Source organism: Lissotriton vulgaris, chromosome 10, assembly GCF_964263255.1.
Source record: "Lissotriton vulgaris chromosome 10, aLisVul1.2, whole genome shotgun sequence".
NCBI classification, from domain to species: Eukaryota; Metazoa; Chordata; class Amphibia; order Caudata; family Salamandridae; genus Lissotriton; species Lissotriton vulgaris.
The window spans coordinates 1047146563-1047172320 of NC_141698.1; the positions used below are offsets into that span (position 1 = coordinate 1047146563).

Below are 25758 nucleotides of genomic sequence, written 5' to 3' on the forward strand. Positions count from 1 at the left end.
CTGTGAGTTGTGGTAACGCTGCCGTAAGCATTCACAGCTCATGTCTTCTTAAGCTCGTGCACCCATCCTGTACCGCATTGCTAAGCAAGTTGGCAACAATAGATCTCCCTAACGCGAGCAACGCCCGACGCTGCATTGCTAGGCGAGACCTAAAAAGGAGGCAGTGATGGGTGTGAAAGGGGTTTGCATACAGAGCAGTCAGTTTCTCAGTCACCATAATCTCCTACTTTACCTTCGTGATTTGTTTTTTTTAAAGGCTATTAAGCTCTTTGCAGAGTGGTTGGGAAGGGACATTTTAATAGCCGACATAAATGGAGAAACAAATGTGTACACAAGCTGTTCACTGAGAATTTTAGAAGATCATTTTTTCCCCTGAAATGCATAATAACTTTGCTTCTTAGGGGGCCAGCATTTCTATGAAAGTATCAACGCAGCTAACATCTTCTGCATAGATTAATGAAACACTATGATAAACCTACGGCCGGTCATTACCCCAAAATAAACCTCCGCAATCACGAAGCTCATCTACTCAGGGGCCCCAATCAGACACCTGTCCCCACCAGGCCTACTCCATTGGACTGCAACCCATCAGCGTCATGCTCACACCTATTCTGAATGGCTCCATCTCTTCTGTGACCTAACTAGGTGCTTGGAAACATGCAACTATTCTCCCATTGCTCAAGAAACACTCTCGGGCACTTCAACAGTCGCCAACAACAAACTGATCTCCCTACAACCATTCCCAGTCAGTCTTGGAGAAAAACATCAACAGGTGCCTCACCAAATGCCTCCATGACGACCAACTCCTTGGGCATCAAAACAATGTGATGGATGGAATGCTTAAATTGATCTCAGCCACTGGTAATTGTTTGGCCGTATTCCAATTCATCATTTTCCAAGCACAATGCCACCTTAGTGTGGACCTAGCCATATCCATATCAGCCTTGACCCTGCTACAACAAGACCTGGCCTCGCAGGTGGGCTGGACTGTTCCTTTTAGAGCAGGGTTAAGACTGATTTGCTAGGTTCAAACTCAGGTGGCATGGTGTGCAAAATACTAATGGGCTAGGATGTTGCACAAATAATTTCCAGTGGCTGAGATTGTTTTAGGCAATTCATCCATCTTTTTTAATATACTTTAGTGTGACGTCCTGAGTGGGAAAGGTATGCCCAACAGTTGATCCTATGCACACTGTGCCAGTAGAACCACAGGCCTCAAAAAAGTATTAAAAAGTTACCAGACCTGCAAGTGTAGTGACTTGAATAGTCTACTTGGCCCGTAAACGGGTCCAAATTGTGTGATCCGTGGTCAATATTTTATTCTACAGTCACCATTTTCTTCATTATCACATATGAGAGCACCTTCAAATACGCAAGTTCAGCAGTCCTGCTCTACAAAAAAAACGAGTTTGATTCAATAGTCTACATTTTTGCTCCATGTATGATAAGAATCTAGCCCACATATATGGTACGACTCCTGACTTGCTTCTTAGTTCACCAATAGCATTGTCATCAGGACAGGGGCTGGAATGATTTTCAGTTCATATATAAAATTCACTTTTAACTACTTCGACGCTACTGACGGAACCATTCTGTCACACCCCTCGGGTGGGCTGTGCTCATGACGGAACGGTTCCGTCACGGCCCGGCCGCCGCGCCTGCGCGGCGGGTTTCATTAAGCGGGCGGGGCCGTGACGGAACCGTTCCGTCACAAGCACAGCTCACCCGCGAGCCGTGACGGAACAGTTCTGTCACCAGCGCAGGTGGTCCTTAAAGATTTAAGTGATGTCTTAGGAAATGAGATCCTGGGCAATCCCCAATTTGTGCTGCTTGGTGTCTACAGAGACATATGCCTCTCAAGGAAAAAACAAATATGCTGCTCATTAGTCCTAGTTCAGACAAAAAGTAATATCGCAAAATTATGGGGGTCATCGGGGTTGCCCACAAAGGAAAACATGGTTCTTAGGTATGGACACAAGCCCTTAGACCTCAACTTGGGACTGAGCACAGGTGCGCTTTGGATGCAGACCAACCTGCTCAAACTAAATGGAGATCAGAACAAATTTATGATCTTAGGCAAAATACATGATCTTTGGGGGCCTCAGCACTAGCCCCGTGAATTGGGAGCTCTGGCCGAGCCTGTGAATAGCGTTAAGAAAATGGGATTAGTTATGGATGAATCTCGGTCTCTGAAACAACAAGTAGCCAAGGTGTCATCTACTGGCTTTTCAGTCCTGAAATGGTTAAAAACGATTCTATGGCTGCTTCCCCTCCCAGCACGGAGAACTGTGATCCAGACTCCTTTAATCTCAAGACTGGATTACGGTAACGCCCTGTATCTGGGAGCAGATAAATAAATCGACTATCCCTAGACTGCAAATGGTGCAGAACTCATCAGCAAGGCATCTTAATCGCATGCCTAAGTTTGTCTCTGTCTTGAGGATTCTACAAGACTTGTACTGGTTGAAGGTGTAAAATCGTGTTAAGTTCAAAGCTCTGTGTTGTATGTTCATAATCAAAGCAAGGTCGGCCCTTAAATCATTGAAGAATGTGGTCCAGCTATGCCACCCATCTCGCCCCTTCCGTTATGCTCAACAGATCCGGTTTGTGGTTCTTAAAATCAGACTGGCGCGCATGAAAGGCTGGTCTTTCTCCCATCTTGAGCGACTTTATGGAATTCCCTGCCTGCCTACTTGAGAGATGAGACCTTTCTTCTAACTTTCCTCAAGGTTTTAAAGACCTAGTTGTTTTAATCAAGCTCTCAATGTTTTCTTGCTCTCTCTCTCCCTCTCGCTCTCTCTCTCCACCTTCGCCTGGCACAGGGAAACCCCTCGGGGGTAGCTGTGCGCCTTACAAATTTTGGAGTAATAATAATATGAATGTATGCATGGGGGCCGAAAAAGTGGTCTACGCAAGCAGAGGTTGTCACCTCAAGTTTGAGAATTTTATGGACTAGAAATTGTGTACCCAAATATCCTCATGTGCCAGAAATCACACAACGAAAAGCTCTGGGTTCAAAACCCAAACCCATAGGTGCCCATGAGCATCACTGGTATGCTCCTAACAGTTTCAGTATAAATGCATCACTGTCCCACAGGGCACACCCAAAGGATCGCCCACTTGATAATGTCGTAGAGTATACTCTGAAACTTGAATGCCAATCTAGTAGCATGCCCATTGGAAGCATCTTGTAATATGCTTATTGTTTTGCATTCATTGAAATTGAAATAAAAAAAGAACGTTGGCCAAAAAAATATTCCTGGTTGATCTGTATAATCAGTTTGATCCATCGATAGGACTTCAAAGAGTGAAGACTGTTTCTCATACTTACCATTACTGAACCAGAAAATACTGCCACACTTTACATAGGAAAGTATGCATAATTCTGAATGTGGTAAGCACTCAAATGTCTCAATCAACCAAGAATTTTCACCATCAATGTAATTTGAAATGAAACAGGAATAGAAAATACGTCTGGCTTAACAGTGATGTAGACAACTACATGCAATGTAACCTTACCTGGTTCTTTAGTTGATGAAGTGTTTGTTTTAGATTGTCAGTGATGGTCTGTTCACTTTTATAAAACTCTGCAACAGCAGTATTTAAAAGTATTTTATAGTCATCTTTGTTGATTTCCTGAAGACAGCTGAGATGCTGCAGACATGCTTCATAGTTTGCAGCCTGGCAGAAATAGAAATACCATAAATAAACTGAATGCAGGTGATAGGGATCCTGTTATGTAGATCATATGGCAATACAGAGAGATAGCATGACGTTTATTTTTGCACCAGAAATACTCAGTTACTTATGCATAGCTGTGGGTCCCAGAGGCCTATGGGTCATGCACATTACCACTCTTAAACCAACCACCACTTCATAAACAGTTGGAAAGGGAAATTATGTCACAATAAGGTCCTAATCGATGCAAACCAGCACAAAGAGTCGGAATGGAGAGGGAGTGCCAACTTCCAAGAAAGATGAAATATGGGCGGGTACAGTTAGAATCAAGGAGCACATTAATTCCCTTGGCCATATGGTGTATGGAAATTCTGAGTCACATTCCAAATGATAATAACCACATGACCCAAAACCCAGGATACAGATTTGCGATCCCCAAAAGACAAACAGTTGTAAATCAAAGCAGTAGCTTTAAATATTGGTTGCAAGATGTTGTAGTCCCTTGCAAATAAACTCAAGTTAAATCATGCCTGGATACAGAGTAGTGTAACAATCACAGGAAAAAGGGAAAAGCCTTTCCGTCATCAAAAGCATGAAACAACATCTGTGCAATGCAAGAAATGTAGCCATTAAATCAGATTTTGCATTATCTTCTCCCAAATCGCCCTCCAACACACAAAAAATCATTCAATCCACTTACAGGTCTACAATTTGTCAATATAGGCTCTTGAACCTTATATACAGCAATTCATCCCCTAAGCTTTAAAGTCAAACTCCTATCCTGTCTAGGGTAACCAATTATTCTTGTTTTCATCGATCTGTCATTTATTCCTTCTTTTGACATCCTTTAAACCATTCATATTTTTGCCATTATTTGAAGTATTTTTTATGTTAGACATATTTCTCCATACACGGTTATTTACTATGGCTTACTCTTTTCTATCACGTTCACTAGCCAATTCATAAAATTCCACTACCCTGCTGCTAGGATTTGAACAGTTTGACTGATGGTTACACAGTAGTAACAGGACCGTAATCTAGATGTAGCAGAGAGTGGTTTTTGTTCAGTCAGAAGATTCTGGTTGGCAGATAAAAATTATATGGGGTTGGAATGATAAAACGGCATTCAGGTGCCAAGTTAAGAGTATCTTTACAAACAAGCCTTTGGAATTTTTAGAGGACCCTCTTTTTTTGCCATGTGCGAGCCAGCTGGTTATAGGAGGAAGAGGTCAGACTATGGCTGGGGAGATTGTAAAGTATTCTTATTCAATAAGAGTACTTGTAAAGCGCGCTACTTACCCGTGAGGGTCTCAAGGCACTATGAGGAGGGGGGGTGCTGCTACTGCTCGAAGAGCCAGGTCTTGAGGAGTCTTCTGAAGGCGAGTAGGTCTTGGGTCTGCCGTATGTGGGTAGGGAGGGTGTTCCAGGTCTTGGCGGCGAGGTAGGAGAAGGATCTGCCGCCGGAGGTCGTTCGTTGGATGCGGGGGACAGCGGCGAGGCTGGCAGAGCGGAGCTGGCAGGTGGGGGTGTAGAAGCTGGGTCTGCTGTTCAGGTAGGCTGGTCCGGCGTTGTGGGGTGCTTTGTGTGCGTGGGTGAGGAGCTTGAAGGTGATCCTCTTGTTGACTGGGAGCCAGTATAGGTCTCTCAGGTGGGGGGTGATGTGGCTGTGGCGGGGGACGTTGACGATCAGTCAGGCGAAGGCGTTTTGGATGCATTGTAGTCGTCGTAGGTGTTTGGCTGGGATTCCTGCGTAGAGTGCGTTGCCGTAGTCCAGTCTTGTGCTGACGAGGGCCTGTGTCACCGTTCTTCTTGTTTCGGTCGGGATCCACTTGTAGATCCTGCGGAGCATGCAGGGGGTGTTGTAGCAGGAGGAGGAGACGGCGTGGACTTGCTTAGACATGGAGAGGAAGGAGTCGAGGATGAATCCTAGCTTGCGTGCATGGTCAGAGGGTGTTGGTGCTGTTCCCAGTGTGGTCGGCCACCAGGAGTCATCCCAGGCTGAGGGGGTGGGTCCGAGGATGAGGACCTCCGTCTTGTCCGAGTTCAGCTTTAGACGGCTGCTCCCCATCCAGTTGGTGACGGCCTTCATTCCCTCGTGGAGGTTGATTTTGGCGGTGTGTGGGTCCTTGGTGAGTGAGAGGATGAGCTGGGTGTCGTCGGCATAGGAGATGATGTTGAGGTTGTGATGGCGGGCCACTTGTGTGTGGGGGGCCATGAAGACGTTGAACAGCATCGGGCTGAGAGATAAGCCCTGGGGGATGCTGCAGATGATGTCGGTGGCTTCGGATCGGAAGGCGGACGCTCTGGGTTCTGCCGGAGAGGAAGGACGTGGTCCAGTCAAGGGCCTTCTCTTGGATTCCGGCTTCTAGGAGGCGTGTCTTTAGAGTGCGATGGCAGACCGTGTCGAAGGCGGCTGACAGGTCCAGGAGGATGAGGGCTGATGTTTCGATGTTGTCTAGTTGGCGCCTGATGTCGTCTGTAGCGGCAATGAGGGCTGTCTCGGTGCTGTGGTTTTGTCTGAATCCGGATTGGGACGGGTCCGAGATGTTGTTGTCTTCCAGGTGGCGGGCCAATTGCATGTTGACGATTTTCGTTTCGTTGGCGTTAGCGCTGGGGTTGGAGAGTTCCTTTACGATGCTGAAGAGCTCCTTGCTGTCGTGTGCGTTGTTATCCAAGTGGTCTTTGAAGGAGGATCTCTTGGCTAATCTGATGAGGTGATGTCGTCTGCGGGTGGGGTCCTTGTGGGCTGCGTGGTTGTCCGGTGTGCATTCGTGGAGCCATATCTTCTCCAGTTTCCGGCATGCGCGTTTGGAGGTCTGGAGCTCGTTGGTGAACCAGGTGGCTCTCTCGCTGGCGTGGCTGTTGGAGGGTTTCTTGAGCGGGGCGAGCGTGTTGGCGCAGTCGTCGATCCACTGTGCGAGGTTGCAGGCGGCGTCTGGGTTGGTGGGGTCGGCGGGTGGTTCTGGGCGAGGGTGGTGATCAGCTGGTCTTCGGTGACTTTGCTCTAGCAGCGGCGAGGCAGCTGTTGGGTGCGGTGGTGAGTGGTTGGTTTCTTGAAGGTGAAATGGATGCAGTGGTGGTCGGTCCAGTGGAGTTAGGTGGTGTGGTCGAAGGCGACGTGGGTGCCTGTGAAGAAGACGGGGTCCAGCGTGTGGTAGGCGGCGTGGGTGGGTGCGGTGACTAGTTGTCTGAGGCCAAGGTTGGCAAGGTTGGCGATCAGGGTGGCGGAGTTGGTGTCGTTGTTGTTCTGGAGGTGGAAGTTCAGGTCCCCGAGGAGGATGTAGTCTTTGAAGGCGAGTGCGTGAGTACTGGCGAGGTCGGCGATGGAGTCGCTGAACTGAGCCTGGGATCCGGGGGGTCTGTAGATGAGTGTTCCTCTGAGGGTGGTGGTGGGGTCGGTGTGGATCCGGAAGTGGAGGAGGTGTTCGGCGGTGTTCAGAGTGTCGTCTGTGTGGGTGGCGACCTTGAGGGTGGACTTGTGGACGATGGCTATTCCTCCTCCAATTCCATTGGCGCGATCCCTGCGGGTGATCTTGTAGCCGTCGGGGATGGCTATGGCGATGTCGGGCGCTGAGGAATCGTTCCACCAGGTCTCAGTCAGGAAGGCCACGTCTGGGGCGGAGGGGTTGAGCAGATCCCAGAGGTCGACGGTGTGTTTGCGTGCGGAGCGGGTGTTGAGGAGTATGCAGCGGAGGTGGTTGGGTCCAGTGCTTGGAGGTTTGGTGGCTCTGTCGCAGGTGAAACTGCAGGTGCGGCAGGAGAAGGGTCCGTGGGTCCGTTTCGGGGCGGCTTAGAAGCATGTGTGGTTTCGGACGGCGTTGAGTGTGTGGTGGGTGCTGGAGTCGTGGCGTTCGCGGGGTCCAGGGGTTCTGGCGCTGGGCTCGGACGGGCGAGGACGGGCTTGCCTTAGGCACGCCTTCGGTGTGCCAGCAGCACGCCTGCTGCGCGCGGCTGTGCAGCGTCAGGCATATATGGGGAGGTGGGAGGGAGGAGCAGCTGGGAGGTGGGAGCAACGAGTGGGCAGGGGGCGGGCCGCAGGGGGCACAGCGGCGGGGACACAGTGTTACAGAAAGCAAAATGGGGCACAAGGGGGGGAAACGAGTGGTACAGAAAGCAAAATGGGGCACAAGGGGGGGAAACGAGTGGCACAGAGCAGACAACGAGGCACGAAGAGGGGGACACAGTGGTACAGAAGGCAAAATGAGGCACAAGGGGGGGGGGGGGCGGAGGACGAGTGGCACAGAGCAGAAAACGAGGCACAAAGAGGGGGAGACAGTGGCACAGAAGCAAAAAGGACGGAGGACACTTACCAGTGGCAGGGGCAGCAGGAGCACACAGTCGGAGCTGCGTGAAGGGGCAGCGACCTACCAGGAGGGTCAGGGGTCGCTTAACGAAGTGTCTGTGGCTTTAACCTTGTAACCGGTACTTTCAGCTATACTGGAAAACCCAATAGACAATTACAATATTGCAATGCTTTACTCCCCTAGCGCCACACAATGAGATAGCTCTCTGCCCATGCTTCTGCCCTGGATAGGCATGTTGAATATAGGATGAAATTAAATTAGGCATTTATAGAGAGCTACATATTCCAGGAGGTGTCTAGGCACTACCTTCAGAACGATCGGATTGTATAGAGTTAGCTTGGACTCGCCGTTTAAAAATCCAAGTCTTTAGACCCTTTCTGAATTTCAACAACTTACGTTTCTTTTTCCATTATTGTTGGCATGGAGTTCCAGAGTCTGGTTGTGGTATGAATGAACCTTTTGCCCCCCATTTGACTTTTCGGGACCAGAGGATGACCAGGTTCCCACAATCAGCTGACCTAAGTGGTCTAGCCGGGGTGTATAGTTTCAGATACCGTGACATCTGCTCCGGCTCCATAGCCCATGCAATGATTTGAATGCTATGCATAAGGCCTTAAACTGGATACACTTATCAACTGTCAGCCACTGCAGTTTAGTAAGGGCCTTAGAGGCGGAATCAAATCTCGTAATCCCCAGAAGTACCCGTGCTGCTGCGTTTTGTGCCATATGGAGCTTGTGTATACTTCGCTTATTTGCACTAGTGAACAATGCATTAAAGTAGTCTAGCCTAGATGAAATGAGTGCAGTGACAACTGTTTTTTTCCAAATCTAAGGGAATTAGAAGAAGTATTTATCTCAGAACTTTGAGAATAAAGAAGCAAGCAGAAGTGGTATGGTTAATTTGAGCTTCAAATGACAAATTCGTATTAAATAGTACACCGGGGTTGGCAAAGGGCCCAGTTGGGAGGGCCACCAACTGTCTATCCAGATTGATGAGCTGTTACCGAAAAGAAGTACTTTGGTTGTTGATGAATTAAGTTTTAGACAGTTGTCTAACATCCGATTGCCTAAATGACACATGCAGTTGTGGAATCTGACTGCCGTGGAGTTTGATGAGCTAATAATTGAGACAAGTATCTGTGTGTCATCTGCATAAGACACATTTACGAAGCCATAGCTTTTGATTAATTTGGCCAGAGGGATGACATGCAGATTAAATAATATCGGGCTCAGGGTGGAACCCTGAGGTATTCTGCAAGGTAGTGAGAAGGATGGGGAGATATAGTCTCCAAGAGCCACCACTTGGGAGCTACCTGATATTACGCATGAATGAGCTGCGCCATTTTTCCGCTCACGTACCTCTATAAAACACTGCATGAATAGCAGCAGTGCCAAGTTCACAGTAACATGACCAACCACATATCAGGCCCTTGCATACCTCACCCAACTATTCTCACATAAGTCACACTACATACACACGTCGTTTCCACCAACATACAGGCCTGCCAGTAATCTCTCCAAACAGTTGTACAGCCATGATTCACACTTGTTGAAGATGTGTGCCACAAGGGCCAGACAACATTCCAAGTGGTTAAATTCAACAGGCGATCATAGGACATGCTTTTTAAGGACAATAATTCCATAATGTGTGTAAATATGTGGGGACTTGATACAAGAATCAAGAAGAGTGTAAAAGCTTCAGTACACAAGCTGAGAAAAGTATGTTTCATACCACACTCCTACATCAGCACACAACACTAAGGCCCACATTACAATACATGGCAAGTATGTGCACAAAGTTCTCTTTTACACTGCAGCACAAGCCGTTGTAAAAAGAGCCCTTTCCCACCGCCAGCACAGCAGTTCCATCCTAATTCGGTGGTTGGACAACTGAGTGCTTGTCGGTGGTCTCCTGACCACCACAATGGGGGTCGGCAGTCCAACTGCCGACATCGTAATAAGGGCCTAAAACAGGGATTGGACTGGAACAAAGATGGAAATATTTTTTTAAGTAAGCTCATGCCTCAGACAAAGTATGCCTTTCATTTTATTATAAGCCTTCCAAATCCTTACCAGAAAAGCTTGCAATGCGCTATTTGACAGCTCCTTTTCCTGATCGGTGATTCCAGAGCAAGTGGCAGAAGCGTCATGCTTTTCTGTTCCCTGATCTGGAAATACAAGCAAGAAAAAATGTCATGAAGATCGAAGCTCAATTTGATGCAAGCATGTTCCTGTCAAAATACTGTCTTCCTCACTCTGTATTCAATTCACTATTATCATATCATACCTAGACCATATAATAAAAATATATTGCATACACTTTCGCTTACCACAGTTCACCAAAGGTTAAATCATAAGGAGGGCTTTAGGCTTACATTTCTTTTCATTTGCTTGATTCTTAATGTTTATTGGTAATAAATCAGTAAGTCAGTCGAAAAAAACGTTCTTTCGGTTACATAAGTAAACATTTTAGTCACATTATTAGACTCTTAACAAGCCATACATAATTCAGCAAGTAAAAACACACAGAGTAAGTACAAAATATAGGCTCAATGCCAAAGTATAAAAAACCTCTTAGGTCAGTCATCATATCTGGCCGAAGACAGGCCAGTCCATATCAGGTCCTTACTTCTTCCAGCTGGTATGATCGCAAGTGCAAATAAAAAATAGTGATGATTTTCACAAGATCCAATGAACACTTATAAAAATATATATATCTCCATCCCAGCTCCAAAGTACGCCAAATCGCGAGGCACTTCACAGGCGGGTGGCTGTAACGCCATGGCGTACCGCGAAATCAATAAACGCTCGATAATCTCCAAATCCTTAGAAAAGATAGACAGCACTCGTGGGAAATCTTAACACAGCGGCTTTATTTGCCAAGACAGACGCTTTTCGGGAATGCTCCCTTCTTCTGTGTCAAACCATTACACGTTTGGCGGCACCATTTTAAACAAGCATTGGAAATGCAATAGGTCTCGCATTAGGAAGGTTTGAGCTATTGGACATTTTTTTTTATTTATGTGTTTGTTAAAATTGCTAAATTAATAGCTTTGTCATTTACAATGCCAATAGTTATAACTTTCGCAAATGTGACACCTATAGCATTTCTAATGCAACATGTTTTTTATTTACGTGACTTAGATGTAAAAGGTGCCATAATGTGAATAAAATAACAGGAAACCTCACATCATATTACTTTACCTAGGAGAAGAAGACGGAGGCCTAGGCCACATTCCCTTACAAACAATTGTGAAACCACCACAATTGTTTGGCAATACTGGCTGCTTTTATTGGGCTTCTTGCACTTGTATAGGATTTTCTTTTTTCTTCTGGTTTGCCATTAAATCTTCGCTTTTTAAAAATATTTCTCAACGTATGTGTACATTCACTTTTCTGAGATGGCCTCCATGGGAGGCAAAGAGGGACTATTTATACTGTGTGATTGATCGACAGCCAGTAGAAACAGCTTGCGCAGGACAGTTGAGCAATCACGTGCAGGAGGCAGATTTGCTGATGAAAGCCCTAAAATGGTTTGCTGCTGGACCAGAATGACAGGTTGCAAAGTAGGAATGCTTGGGAGCAAAATGTTTCAAGGCATGAAAGGGAAATAATATATTACCCCTGTATCCAATTTAAAAATAAATGTTTCGTTAAAATTTGTGATTTTACGAAGAACAATCTCATCATTACGTTAAATAGTTTTGAAACAGCTTGCGAGGGACAATTGAGCAATCACGTGCAGGAGGCAGATTTGCGGATGAAAGCCCTAAAATGGTTTGCTGCTGGACCGGAACGACAGGTTGCAAAGAAGGAATGCTTGGGATCAAAATCTTTCAAGGCAAGAAAGGGAAATAATATATTAACCCTGTGTCCAATAAAAAAATAAATGTTTCGTTAAAATGTGTGATTTTAAGAAGAACAATCTCATCATTACGTTGCATAGTTTTTAAATTCAAAGAAAATCCACGTTTACGGCACAGATGAAGTGCGATTATAAGAGCGCATTTTTGGGTGGCGGCCTGTATAGTCTCAATCTTACATCGAAGCGGACTGGCCGTACTTTCCATGAGAAAAGCAAACGCAATAAAAGTGATGCTAGAGATGCTAGGAATATGGATTTGGATATGGCAGCTGTGGATATGGATATGGCTCATGATAGTAACAGGGTAAATGAAAAAGATGCATATGAAGCTAGGGATATATCCAACAAAGTAGGTGCTATGGGGTATGTCTTGAGCAATAAATTAGAGGATTTTATTAAAGAGCCTAGAACAGCGCTAGAAGTTCCTGAAGCCAAAAAAGCTACAAAAGGTCCAGAAGGATGTGATATTCATGAGTCTACCATTAGCGTCACGGCAGGATCAAACGGCATTGGCACTGACACAACTAAATCGCAAATGCCACAAAAGGCAGAGGTAGAGGCAGCTAAGCGAGGAGCAATTCCCAAGAAAAAGAAAAAGAACAAGAATAAGAATAAGAACAAGGACAGATGTAACAGCCAAATAAAAAATGTATCTCTGTTAAAAACGCCACTGAATAACGAGGATAGTGAGGGCAGTGGCTATAGTGACAATAGCGACTTGTTGGAGGAGGAGGAGGAGGAGGTGGAGGAGGAGGAGGTGGAGGCGGAGGAGGAGGAGAGTGAGGAAGAGGAGGAGGGAGAAGGGTCAGACTCATTATCCACTACTTCTGCGGAGATGGAAGATTATTCAATGAGCGATTCACAAGAGACGGACGATGATCTTTTATGCTCAAAAAAGAGGAAGGTAAAAAAAGATCTACAATCTAAAAATGAAAGTAAAATCCACAAGGTCAAGGGTAAATACCGAGGAAGAACCCTAGTAAGCAAAAAGAATGAGAGCAAAAGCAAGAGTACGAGTAGGAGTAAGAAGGGAATGATGCCGGCAAGAGAAATATCTAATACAATTGAGGGGGCCGAAAGTGACCCGAATAAGGACAGATTTGACATCTTACTTGCCACAATGAAACAAATTCAAGGAGAAGCACGACAGGAAAGTCAAAGAGCCAAGCGGGCTAATAAAAAAATACAGAAATCTCTCCACAACTTACAGGACATGTACTCTGAAGTAACAGGTAGACTAGCGGAGGTAGAACAGAGAACTGGCAAAATGGAGGATGAAATGGCAGAGATACAGGAATTCAGACAGACCCAGGGAAAAACTGAATCTGATATTTTATGGAAACTGGAAGATTTTGAAAACCGCCAGAGGAGAAATAATATAAGACTCTTAGGAGTGGAAGAAGGCAAAGAAGGGGGTGATACGAGAGCCTTTGTTGTAGAACTGCTGAAAGGTGCGTTCCCAGAAATGGACACATGGGATTGGGATAAGGAAGTGCAACGGGCACATCGCTTCCCACTGGTACAGAAAAAAGGCAATGCGGGTGCAAGATCAAGGGCAATCCTTGTTTATGTAGGAAATTACTTGCTAAGGGAGGAAGTGATTATGAAAGCTAAACCTACTAAGAAACGCACATATAAAGATATAACCTTCTTCGCCCGTCCAGACTTCTGCCACACAACAGTTGAGAGAAGATGGCGGATGCGGCAACTTATAGTACCATTCCAGAATCTAGGCTGTGAAGTTTATTTACTGTTCCCGTCTCGCTTGAGGGTGGGGTTTAATGGACAGTTCAGAACTTTCTTTTCGGAAATTGTTGCTCAAGAATACTTGACCTATCTTCGAGAAGAAAGAAGACATAGAGAACGAAACGGACAATTGGATCATACAGAGACCACAAAACAAGTAGCTTCTATTTCAAAGAGATAACTGAGCCTTTTCTATTTCTTTTTTATTAAGATGATGTGATTATATGCTGAGAATATTCTAGCATGGGGGGTGGCCGGGCGAGACTCCCCTGGGAGGGCACGGCTGTCACATATAGGTCAGGATTGACCTATTTGCCAGTAAGGGAAAGGGTGCGGTGGGAGGGGAAGATGAGGGGGTGGGGGGTTGATCACCACACGGGGAACAGGGCACGGCAGGAAAAAAAATAGAGGGGAAGAGGTTAAAAAAAATACTCTTTGGTCACAGGGAACAGGTGGGGGTGAGAAAAAGCAAAGGAAGTAATACAATAAGCAACGCTGATCAAAAGTTAACGAAATGGAGGATCACTATGCAGATAATGTACAGTAGAGAGGGTAGTAGGGAAAGGAGATGGGAGAACATGGATAATGGGGATTAGAATTGTAACCTGGAATGTTTGTGGGCTAAATGACCCCCAAAAAAGAGCGAAAGTAGCATTAATGCTGAAACAACTGAATCTAGACTTTGTATATATCCAGGAAACTCATATAATAACAACACAAGCTTATGTTTTGTCACAGTTAGGATTTAAGGTACTAGCTCACTCAAGCCAAGGGGTCAAAAAAAGAGGAGTAGCTATCCTAGCTAGGAACAATAATGTTCTAACCAGAAAGAAAGCACAAGACAAATGGGGAAGATGGGCTATGGTTGAGTGCTGGATTGATGGAGAGTGGAAAACATTGGTAAATATATACGGATCAACAGAGGACGATCCTGATATATTTCAATTTCTAGATGTTGAATTAGCAACCTGGGCACCAAATATTATACTGGGAGGTGATCTTAATATTAATGGTGCAGACGGATTAGGACTTGGTTCTTTTGGAAAGTATGGCGGTAGGAAAAAAAAAGTATTTCAGGCACTACACAGTCTGGTGTTAAACAATGCTCTTTCAGACGTATGGGGGAAAAAGATATTGGATAATAAAGGGTACACATATTACTCGGCACCGCACCAAACATGTGCAAGATTAGATTATTTTTTTATTTCAAGCACTAGTATCTCTGACTCGAAGATTGAAAGGCTGCCACGTGTCCTAAGCGACCATAATCCTCTAGTACTTACTATAACAACAAAAACAAGTACTAGACAACACACGAACTGGACTTTTGAAAGAGAGCTACTAAAAGATGAGAAATATATAGAATACATGAATAAATGGATTACTGAATTTTTTTCGTTTAACAAAGATACAGCAGAAATGGGAGTTGTTTGGGACACTTTTAAAGCTGGGATACGAGGTGAAACGATGAGTTATAATTCTTATAAAAGGAAACAAGCTCAGTTGAGGAATCTAGAATTAGCTTCGAATGTCTTGATGGCAGAAGAAAATCTAGAAAATTGTGTGGTATCGGGGCGGGATATCGAAAAAGCATGGGTAGAGCTAGTAAAAGCCAAAGGTGAGGCAGAGGGTGAAATTGCCAGTAAAGCGGCGAAAATTTATAACACTAAAAGGGAGAAGTGTTATGAGCTGAGTGAGTCAGTGGGTAGGATATTGGCTACTAGAGCAAGACAACAAGAATCTGTAGGCATAGTGAGGGAAATTAGGGACGCCGCGGGCATGATACACACGGACTCGATTAAAATAAGAGAAGTTTTTAGGATATTTTACGAGAAGTTATATGATGACGAGGCACACGGCCGTAACCCGCTAAAAGATAAGGAAGAAATGAGGGAGTATCTCGAGGATATCCCTGTAGATCCAATAGAGGAAAAGGAAGCAGATGGGTTGGAAGAAGAGGTGCAGTTAGAAGAAATAAAGCAGGCAATATGGAATCTACCCTCTGGTAAAGCAGCAGGCCCTGATCAAATTCCCATTGAATTTTATAAAGTATTTTGGGAGTGCTTGAGAGAAGAAATGGTGAAGGTGATGCAAGGTGCACAACTGGGCATAACATCGCCTAAATCATGGGGGGGTGCAGAAGTGGTCGTAATATTAAAAAAGGGTAAAAAAACCGGAGGAACCAGGCTCGTACAGGCCTATAACCCTACTTAATGCAGATGCAAAAGTCTTCTCTAAAGCCTTAGCATCAAGGCTGGCAAGAATTATAGATAAAATCGTTAGCAGCTGTCAACACGGTTTTATACCAGGGAGAGGAACCACCCATCATATACGGAAGGCAATAACTCTATTTGACGTCTCGGCAGTCACAGGGGACCCGATCGCAGTGATGTTACTCGATGCAGAAAAGGCATTCGATCGGGTCTGCTGGAGCTACCTTTGGCATGCTCTAGCTAGAACAGGAATTAAACAAGGTTTTATCAAAGCCATACAAACTCTTTACTTAGAACCAGTAGCGACACTACGAGTGAACAGTGGAAACACAGGAAAATTCCATATAAAAAGAGGTACCAGACAAGGGTGCCCTTGCTCACCCTTATTGTTCGCTATATATATGGACCCGCTTATACGTAAAATAGAGGCATCAGCGATGATAACACCAGTTACAACGCTTATCGAGCAATGTAAAATCTTAGCCTATGCAGATGACATCGCTGTTATCTCTCCAAACCCATCTGAAGCTATAGAACACCTTGAGCTTGAGGCAATGAAATTTGGAAGAATCTCGGGATGCAAATTAAATACGACAAAAACACAGATAATTAAAAACTCGTATACCCCATGCTCAGACAACCGAGTAATACAAGAAGGTACATATCTGGGGGTTACCATAATGGCAGACTTGGATAACTTGGTGGAAAGGAACATTTCCCCTTTAATTAAGAAAGTGGAGAAAGACCTGGATAGATGGGATAATTTACACCTCTCAATAGTGGGAAGATCTAATATAGTAAAAATGATTATCCTTCCAAAATTTTTATATCTATTTAGGGCAATACCGCTTTTCTTCGATAATAAAATATTAAAAAAATTAGAGAGTATGCTAAATAGATTTCTTTGGGCAAAAGGGAAAACGAGAAGGGCTCTTAGATACATGACATTGCCAAGAGAAAGGGGAGGCTGGGGAGTCCCAGATTTAAAATCCTATTACTGGGCGGCGGCTTTACAGAACATGGCTGGTTTAATGGGAGGTGAACAGGGCAGTGGAGGAGAGGAGTGGAGTAAATATGGATCATTAGCAATCTATGGCCTAACTTTGGGAACGGAAGCGAAGGATGTTCTCCTGAAATTCACAGAGGCTAGTTATTACAAGAGGACAAAGTTCAAGATAATAATAGCAGCATTCGAAGTTTTGCTAAAAAGATTGGCTTGGGAAAATTTAATTCTTATACGAGATTATTACATAATCCAACCCTCCCACAAGATATTTTCTCGGGACCTATAATGGTAGAGTGGGAAAACAGGGGAATCAGAAACATTGGAGATATTAGGGGGGAACATTGTTTTCTACAATTCAAAGATCTGCAAGATAGATATAACCTAGAAGCAAGGCAATTTTTTAAATTTCTGCAGATTAGGAGTTTCCTCCTGGCAAAGAAAGGTGGTGTTCTGGGATTCAGGCGTAATGCTATAATGGAAATTATTCAGAAAGGAGAGGATTGCACAATTAAAAGATTGTATGCTGAATTGATGAAAGTAAAACAAGATGATCATCAAAAGTGGAGCGAAAAATGGAGGGATAATCTTACAATTAGTTCTGAAAGCTTTGGTATCTCTCTAGAAATGGGGAACTCATTACTATGTGCAGCACCATTACAGGCTCAACACTATAAAACACTTTACCACCTGTATTATACACCGGCTAAAATAGCTCAATGGGGAGGGTTAGTCGGTATTACATGCTATAGGTGTGGAAGCTCGGATGCTGATTTGGAACATGTATTTGCTTTATGTCCCCGTTTAGATTTATTTAAGAAGGAAATCGAATGTTTTATAAGTAAAATTGTAAAAAGCGAAATTGTTCTAACCCCAGGAACTATCCTATTAGGAGTAAACGTTGAGGATATACGTTCTTTTCGTGGGAGGGAATTTTTGTTTGTTGCTATGTCCATCATGAGATTATGTATAGCCTCTGCATGGATAGATCCTGTACCACCTACCTTCCATAAATGGCTGGCTAAGTTACTAATAACGTATAAAATGGAGAAAGTGATATATGCAAGGAAGGGAAAAAAGGGCAGGAAGCTGGGCGATATAATATGGGATCCTATAACTCGATGGAAGGAGGAATAACAATGAGAAATGCTGGATTGCCTGCAGACAAGAAATACTAACTTGGTGCAAATACAATATTGAGGTTGTTCAATATGAAAATATATGTTGCATTTATTAATGGTATTTTTTATGATCTAATTTGTGTTCTAATTTATTTTTGAAAAAATCACCCTCACCTGCTGATGATTCAGCCGTTGTTTTTTATTTTTTGATTTATGAATTATTGGTATATACTTTTTCTCCTCTAATCTTTGGTTTGTATTAATGATGCCGTGCTTTGTATATAAATGCAAAATACTTCAATAAAAATATTAAAAAAAAAAAAAAAAAGAAAAGCAAACGGATTGCCATGTTACTACCTTTACTGACAGGGCCTTTAGCACCGAGGCATTGAATACAAGATACAGACAAGGAAGAAGAAAAATCGGGCGGCACAACAGGGGCAGAGAGGCTGACTAGCTGGCGGCACAAGTTAAATAAGGAGACACGGCCGGCCGGCCGTGAAACTGAAAGCACGGCCGGCCGGCCGGCCGTGAAAGCCTTTGATGCTGCAGGGGGTGGAGCGGCACCAAGCTGGGCAGACAAGGCCGACCGGTCGGCCGTGAAACTGTAAGCACGGCCGGCCGGCCGTGAAAGCCTTTGATGCTGCAGGGGGTGGAGCGGCACCAAGCTGGGCAACAGATGGCTGGCGATTTGATGCTGTGCGCACGCATTTTAGGTCAATGCGCTTGCGCATTGACCTAAAAGCGCACGGGCACAGCATCAAATCGCCAGTCTAGGTAAGGTCTGTTTAAGCCCCTATAGTCTCGCTCCGCTCAATGCGCATTGAGAGGCGAGACCTAACAGGTATGGGTGACTAAAACAAACGAGGGACATGGCGCACCTTGACAAATCGTGGGCGCCATCTTGTAAATACAATACTATAACTTTTAACTGGGCGTCCCAAGCACACTAGTAACTTAACTGTGCGATTGTGACCGGCCCATGTACATTACTCAAACACTAACGATATTGTCATGTGCTGTGTGATCCTGCCGATACACATGACACAGAAGAAGGGAGCATTCCCGAAACGAGTCTGTCTTGGCAAATAAACCCGCTGTGTTAAGATTTCCCAGGAGTGCTGTCTATCTTTTCTAAGGATTTGGAGGAGATTATCGTAAAAGTAAGAGAAAGCGTACCCAGCTTTGTTCACCCACCAAAGCAGTGTTTTTTCAGCTCAAACAACCCTCACACAAATAGCAAGGAATCTGTACATGTTTACCATTTGAACTTTGGACAATATAATAATTACGCCAATGCAACAATGGAATTAGTGCTTGAATTAACTGCCAGCTTAATGCTGTTGCCTGCCCAATTGCTGGTCCAAAATCGAGAACCACCCACCCCCCAACTTCAACCTAAAAAAATGATTTCAATGGCTCTATAAGAGTCAGACATGTGAAATCTATAGGTCTCATTTACGCAAAATGGAAGCATACCGTAGAAGAGTTGTATAACCTGCCAATCAACATCTGCCCTGCATTCCCAGCATGGAAATCATAGGGAAAGGTAACCTATTGCTACCCATGCAACAATTTTCTCAGGAAAGCTTGTTAAAACCTCATGGTTTAGTCAATAGTGTGCTTGTTACAAATCACATAGGACCAGTGTTGGAATTAGGTAGCCTGGCCTAGGGCAAGACTAGCATAACAGAGGCACAGTGTAAAGGTTGCAGACCACCCAAAAGTAATTCCACGCAATATCACTCAAAAGAAAACGCTACTCCAAAAATGTTAGGAAAATATGAGCTGTTTTATAAAAATAATATACTCTTTGGTTTGACTCTTAATATTCACACAGGAAAAATTTACATTTAGTTCAGGAGAAATTATAACACTGGTTGTCTGTGGAAAAAGGATCACAATTCAATACATGTGACTTGTAAATATGCTAGTTTTTCACCAGTACTAAATTGACATTTTATGCAGATTCCCTGTTGGAGAAGGAAACCTATTAATTGGGAAAATTACTGTAGTCCCCACTAAGGTGCTACTTAAGTCACCAGCTTTTACATCACTAGAGGTTCTATCATGTAACTAGGCATAGTTTTTAAACAGGTTTCAACAAGGCTTGTACTCTATAACTAAACTCTGTACTTGCAATAACACCTTTGACCTGTATTACAAATTGTCACCAGCTCCGGTAGTTGATTACCTAAGTAAGCACTAACAATATCTGCAGGTAACCTTTGGGCCTATTCAGGCCAGTTAAATATCTGTTGTACTTCTCTTTCGCTCCTCAGAGCTTCTATTCCACTCAAGGAGGGGCAAACTGTCTTGCACTGTCAAGAGCCCTTGAAGTTATTGCTGCCCTGTGGGGGAAGAAAGCAGACGAACAGGAGGCCTAGTCAGTTCTCCTGCGCCACCCCTCACTCTCCCCAGCTTACTTGGTTGCACAGTCAGCAGGCAAGTCCTCCGCTCTCCTGCCGGGCCCTGAAAACGCTCCTTCCTCGATGGCTGGCCTCCCCGCCCCCTCTCTCACCAGAGTAGCGGTCCTCCCAGGTGCAACCCGGGTCGCTGCGGTGAAGGCTCAGTCACTTGAGCGGCGGCTCCTCATCTAGAGGGATCTGTCCCTCGACGCACAATGGAGACACTTCCCCTCAGCAATGACGCCCTCGTCTTTCTCCACACGCGAGGCTTCCGCGCATGCGCGAGGGTATAGTGTCCCCGCACTGGGCCTGCTCGGTCCTAGGCCCCTCCTGGGAGATCGAACAGCGCGGATTGCACATGCGCGAAGGCGCCCTTGGGTAGCGGCTCGCCCTGGCTTTTCCCCTGATACCGGGACACTCCTCCACAGCGCGACCGAAGCGCGGAAGGCGCCCCTGGGGTCCCGCTCGCAAAAGGGAAGCCTTGCCAGTCTTCCCAGGCTCAGTGGATCCCGGGGGGGCGCTATTCCATAGCGCGATCGATGAAAACCCGGTCACAGTTCACCTCACACCTTCTTCTCAGCTGGCAGAGGGGATGGCCACACACCACAGGACCAGTCACTGGTAGGGGATGCTATCAGTTGTTTAATGAATGAATTTCCTTCCTTCACCAAAACGAAGAGGAGGGGAAAGGGGGGGGGCTCCTTCAGAATAAAGCCAGGTTGTACTCTCTCAGCACCAACCCCCTATTCCTCCTTACTGGGCAGACTAGGGGCACGGGGGAACTCTCAGCTCAGCTCCCAGGACTACTAAATTAACCCCTTAATCTATCTGCCCAGGATCAGCAGGATGAGCTAACTTGGCTAGGACAACAGGACCAAGGAGGGGGAAAACCTTGACAGAGGGCTACTCTTGTAGAGGGAACCACCCTTCAGAATCCTACCCCCACTAGACCTCAGCCTTCACTCTAGCTGCTCCTCACTGACAGACAAAATGGCTGTCCAGCATTCCGCCTTATATAGGCTGCCCTTCAGTGGTCCAGAATGGACCAGAAGGTTCTGGAATGCCCTATGTTAGGCTATGGCCAGGTTCTGTTGGTGACAGTTGGGGCAGTTGGTGGCCACCATTTTAGGTGGTGCCAACTTTCCTGTCAGAACAGGCCTCTGGGCCTAAGGTAAAAGATTATGAGGGGGGAAGAAAACACCTATCCCCCTGACCAACACCTACAAAAAGTCAGTAGACACAAAAATTGACAAGGGTATGAGGGGCAAAAAGGGGACAAAATAAATAAAAATTAGGAGGGACTTCGCCAAAAAGCCAGACAGGTCTAACAACCAGTAAATAAGAACCAACTGATAAAATGTGGCCCGTTGCAGTTAATGGTATGGCTGCCACATTGTAATCTTTTTTTAAAAAATACAGGTAGATGGTACCTGAAAAGGTAGCACTACTATTATAGTATTGAATGCATTCTCAAATATTGTAGATGCTTATTTATCCAACACAAATAGGTACAGCAGCTAAATGGAGAGTACAAGGTCCAGTATAACTACCCTCAACCAAACCTACAGAGATCCAAGTAAGACAATCACAGAACTACTGTGGTAATGAACGGGGAAGGGAAAGTCATCCTTATGGAAGAGAAGCATCACACAAAATTGTGTCATGCTTCTTCATCAGCAACCTCTCCCCACATAGGTAGGATGGTAGTACCATGGCAGTCTCAACCTCCTGTTGGACTCAGTGCAGGAGGGAGTTCTTAGATAAAAGCTACTGGATAAAGAAGGGATCCAGATCTGTGGGGTAAAAATATCTTATGGTTTACAAGCAGATTGCCTTTTTGGTGGGAACTATATGCAAGGTTAAAAATAAGAGGGATGGTTATTGAGCGCAATGGCTCCCACTGTCCGCAATAGATAGACAGAAATGTTTCTGCCCACATTAGAAGCCCATACAGGTCTGGGGCATTCCTCAGGGCCCGTGATCCCCAAGTTACCTTCTAAAGGCCACGAGTTCAGAGAGGTAAAATGCAAAAAGAAAAATGTAAAACTAAAGAGTGCTCAGGTGAGTCCTACCCAAGGATCAACAAATTTGATAACAAACTTTAGGGGACACCGGCTTCCAGGTCAGAAAGCGGGACGATGTCCTTTGCAGTCACACATTAATTAAAAGAAACATCGTGCCAGAGCACCTAAATCAGACCCCCCCTTTAGTTTTACTTTTTGCATTTTTCCCCACTAAACTCTAGGCATAGTGGCCTTTAGGAGGTAACTTAGGGATCCCTTGCCCAGAAGAATGCCTGTATGGGCTTTTAATGTGGGCAGAAACATGTTGGCCTAACTATTAAGGATGGTGTGAACCATTGCCCTTAATAACTGCCCCTTTAATTTTTAACCTTACCTACAGTTCCCACCAATAATTGCAATCTGCTTGGGAATCATAAGGTGTTTTTAAACCACTGATATGGGTCCTCTCTTTATCCAGTGGATTTGATCTAAGAACTCCCTTGTGCGTGGAGTCCAACCGGAGGTAGAGTCCGCCCTCGTGGTTCCACCCTACCAGGGTGGGGAGAGGTTGCTGATGATGAAGCAGAACACAATTTTGTGTGTGAGGCTTCCTCTTCCATAGGAGGACTTTCCCTTCCCTCTGCACTTCCACAGTAATTCTGTGACTGTCCTACTTGGACACTCGTAGGTCTGGTTGAAGGTAGTTCTACTGAACCTTGTACTTTCCCTTTAGGTTTCACCTATTTGTGTTAGGTGTCTTCACGGAGTGGGTACAGTAGCTCACCGCCCCCTCTCCTTTATGGGTTAAGAAGAGATGCCCATTTATCAATGTAATGAAGCGATGGAGTCGCGTTGTATACAAAATAAAGATATTTATTTTTCAAGTGCACTATATATATGACCCACTGGTGCCAAAGAAACAGATGTCTAGCTCCAACAGCTACTGACCAAGACAAACAATCAGAGCTCGGTCAGAGAGTTCCAAATACATCATAGGACTCCAAATGACATACATAAAGTTCTACTAGGCTTTATAACAAGAAAACATTTCAAGGATAAACATACATAGAAAAGCACTAAGTAAGGCACCAATAAAGTGACATCACAAAGTGCAAAACTCACCACATGTTCCTTTTTAGGGCTCGCGCTCTGCATTGCAGAGCGCAGCACTGCTCGCGCAGGCGAGAGCCCTTTTGTCCGGGGTTTGGAAACGGACCCTGGAATCGCACACGCGTGTGCTTTTCCTTTTGGGTTCCGCTATTGGGCTTTGTTTGCGTGTTTTTTTTTAAACAAAGCACGCAATAGGCCAAAGGCGGGCGCCTTGCTCCGTCCATGGCCTATTGGTGTCTGTTACGCGCAAAAAAGCCCATAGGTTTTCAATTATCGTGCCCAGACACGGGCGCTATAATTGAAAACATATGGCTCGCAGTGGCACGCGCACCACTCGCAGGCGTGTCTTTTTTTCTTTTTACAATAGCGATCGCTTTCACCATCGCTTTCAGTGCCACTTGTTAAGGTTACATTGATACTTTGGACATAGAAAGGCCCTTTCTGACAAGAACAGATACATCAGAGTGGCATTCTTTGCATGCTTGGCGGTCATGCTTCCTGGAAATTAGGCAGGCGGCATTCCTTTTTCTTAATGAAGAACAGATGTCTGAGTGAGCAAAACTTATAAATATAACAACGTACGTTTGATCTTACCCTTTAAGCGCTGGAGTGAGAGGGTGGAAGGCTCACCAAGCTCCTACAGTGTGGAACTTTTTAATGTTCATTAAACCTCAATAAAATCGCCTTGAGTTAGGAAAACTAAGCCAGACATATGTAAGAAAGCAGGACTGTGTCATTGGAGAATATTCAACTCAAGGAGTTCTGCAGCACTTCATGTCCATTGGAGCAGCGCATCCAAAAAAAGAGGAAAATGAAGGACACTCTGTAAATGCTTCACCGCGGCTAACACTCCTGGATACTCCAGAGAACCAGGCTTCGAAAAAGGAGACGCAGATTTTGTGTCAGTGTCATTTTGTTTTCTGATTCGATAGGGCTAAAGACGACTTGGTTGGGAGTATTATGCACATTTTTTTTATTTCAGTTAAATCAACCAGGGGCATTGCCATTCTTTACAACACAAAATAGTAAAACAGAACATATTATGGGAAATAATTTCACAACGCACACACTGTGCTGAAATATCCCAAAGAGCTTTAGCACCTACTGAAGACGCCAGCTTAAGGGAGCTGGAGGATGAAGTCTTCGAAGGAACTGAACTCCAAACTCATATCCACGTGGCAGGTCTCTGGCAAGAGTTAAGGGTGCCACTTTCCTGAGCTAGCCTTAGACCTTAGCACAGAAGCCCAGGACATTTCGGAAAACGTATGCTCTAGTTGTAGCATCGCGCTAATCTAGCTAGCCTCTAGATCGAAAGCAGATACACATACTTAGAGTATTTGTATAAGAGCAGTTTTGGACTTAGTGCCATTTCTTCTGAAATTCAAGACTCCCATCTGAAAGCCCTTCTCTTGCATGGATTCACATGACTGGAGCACACTGTCAAGTCATTGCCACCTGCGTAGATGTATGCAAGTATTTACTGATTGTATCCCTTTTTTGTCCAAACAGAAGTCTATGTTCCCAATGTGGTTGATATACGTTAACAGAGTGACTAGTGTAGAAGTGAATACATTTCACTAATGCCCAGCTCACGATCCTGCTCTCTCTAGGCATTGCTCACAATACTGGACCGTGATTCAGATCTAGTCCATGCCCAGATTGGAAAACAGAGGAAAGACTGTCGTACTAATCAACAGTTCAAAGACCACATTGGCACAAGATCCCCTAATGCAGTCATCATGTAGGGCAAACAATACTAGACCAATAGAACCACCTAGGAAATCAGGTGGACAATGGAACTGGACTAACAACCAGCCAGACCCAGTCAAGTTTCAAACTACTGCCTCCTCTTTGAATCCAAACTTCTGCTGCAGTTGTATGCCATGGATCAGAAGGCACCAGCTCAGCCCATAAAAAAGCTATTTCCAACTTAAACACTCTCATCCTACAAGGTAAAGCCGGTGCTTCTGCAGATACCTTATCAAGGGCATCTCCGAGTTAAATATAAAAACGCAATGAAAGGGGCACAAAGGATGGAAATATCTCCTTCTCTAACATTACTCTAAAATGTACTGCAATTGATTATGGGAAAGGGGGTTGTTAAACCCTTGGTTTTTTTTTTTTGGTTTTTTTGCAGAGTTTTATATAGCGCGAACTTGACCCAAATCGGGTATCAGAGCGCTTTACATAGTACCAGTTACGTTACATGAGGACACTCATTCATTTTTGTTAGGCACAGGGAGATTAAGTGATTTGCCCAGAATCACAGGATGTTTAGCGTCATTCCCGAGACTCGAACCAGTTCCT

At 44.8% G+C, this 25758-nt stretch overlaps 1 protein-coding gene across 4 annotated transcripts in view; it reads right to left on the reverse strand.

Annotated features, from left to right (window-relative positions):
* The window catches only part of CNOT10 (CCR4-NOT transcription complex subunit 10), a 550184-nt gene that overhangs the window by 503938 nt on the left and 20488 nt on the right, over positions 1-25758 (reverse strand). For all 4 annotated transcript variants that reach the window (XM_086942099.1, XM_086942101.1, XM_086942102.1 and 1 more), the window contains exons 2-3: positions 10056-10150; positions 3520-3681 (exon numbers count right to left, since the gene is read on the reverse strand). In XM_086942099.1, the coding sequence (XP_086798225.1) occupies positions 3520-3681; positions 10056-10150 (257 nt within the window). The remainder of the gene's footprint in view (positions 1-3519; positions 3682-10055; positions 10151-25758) is intronic.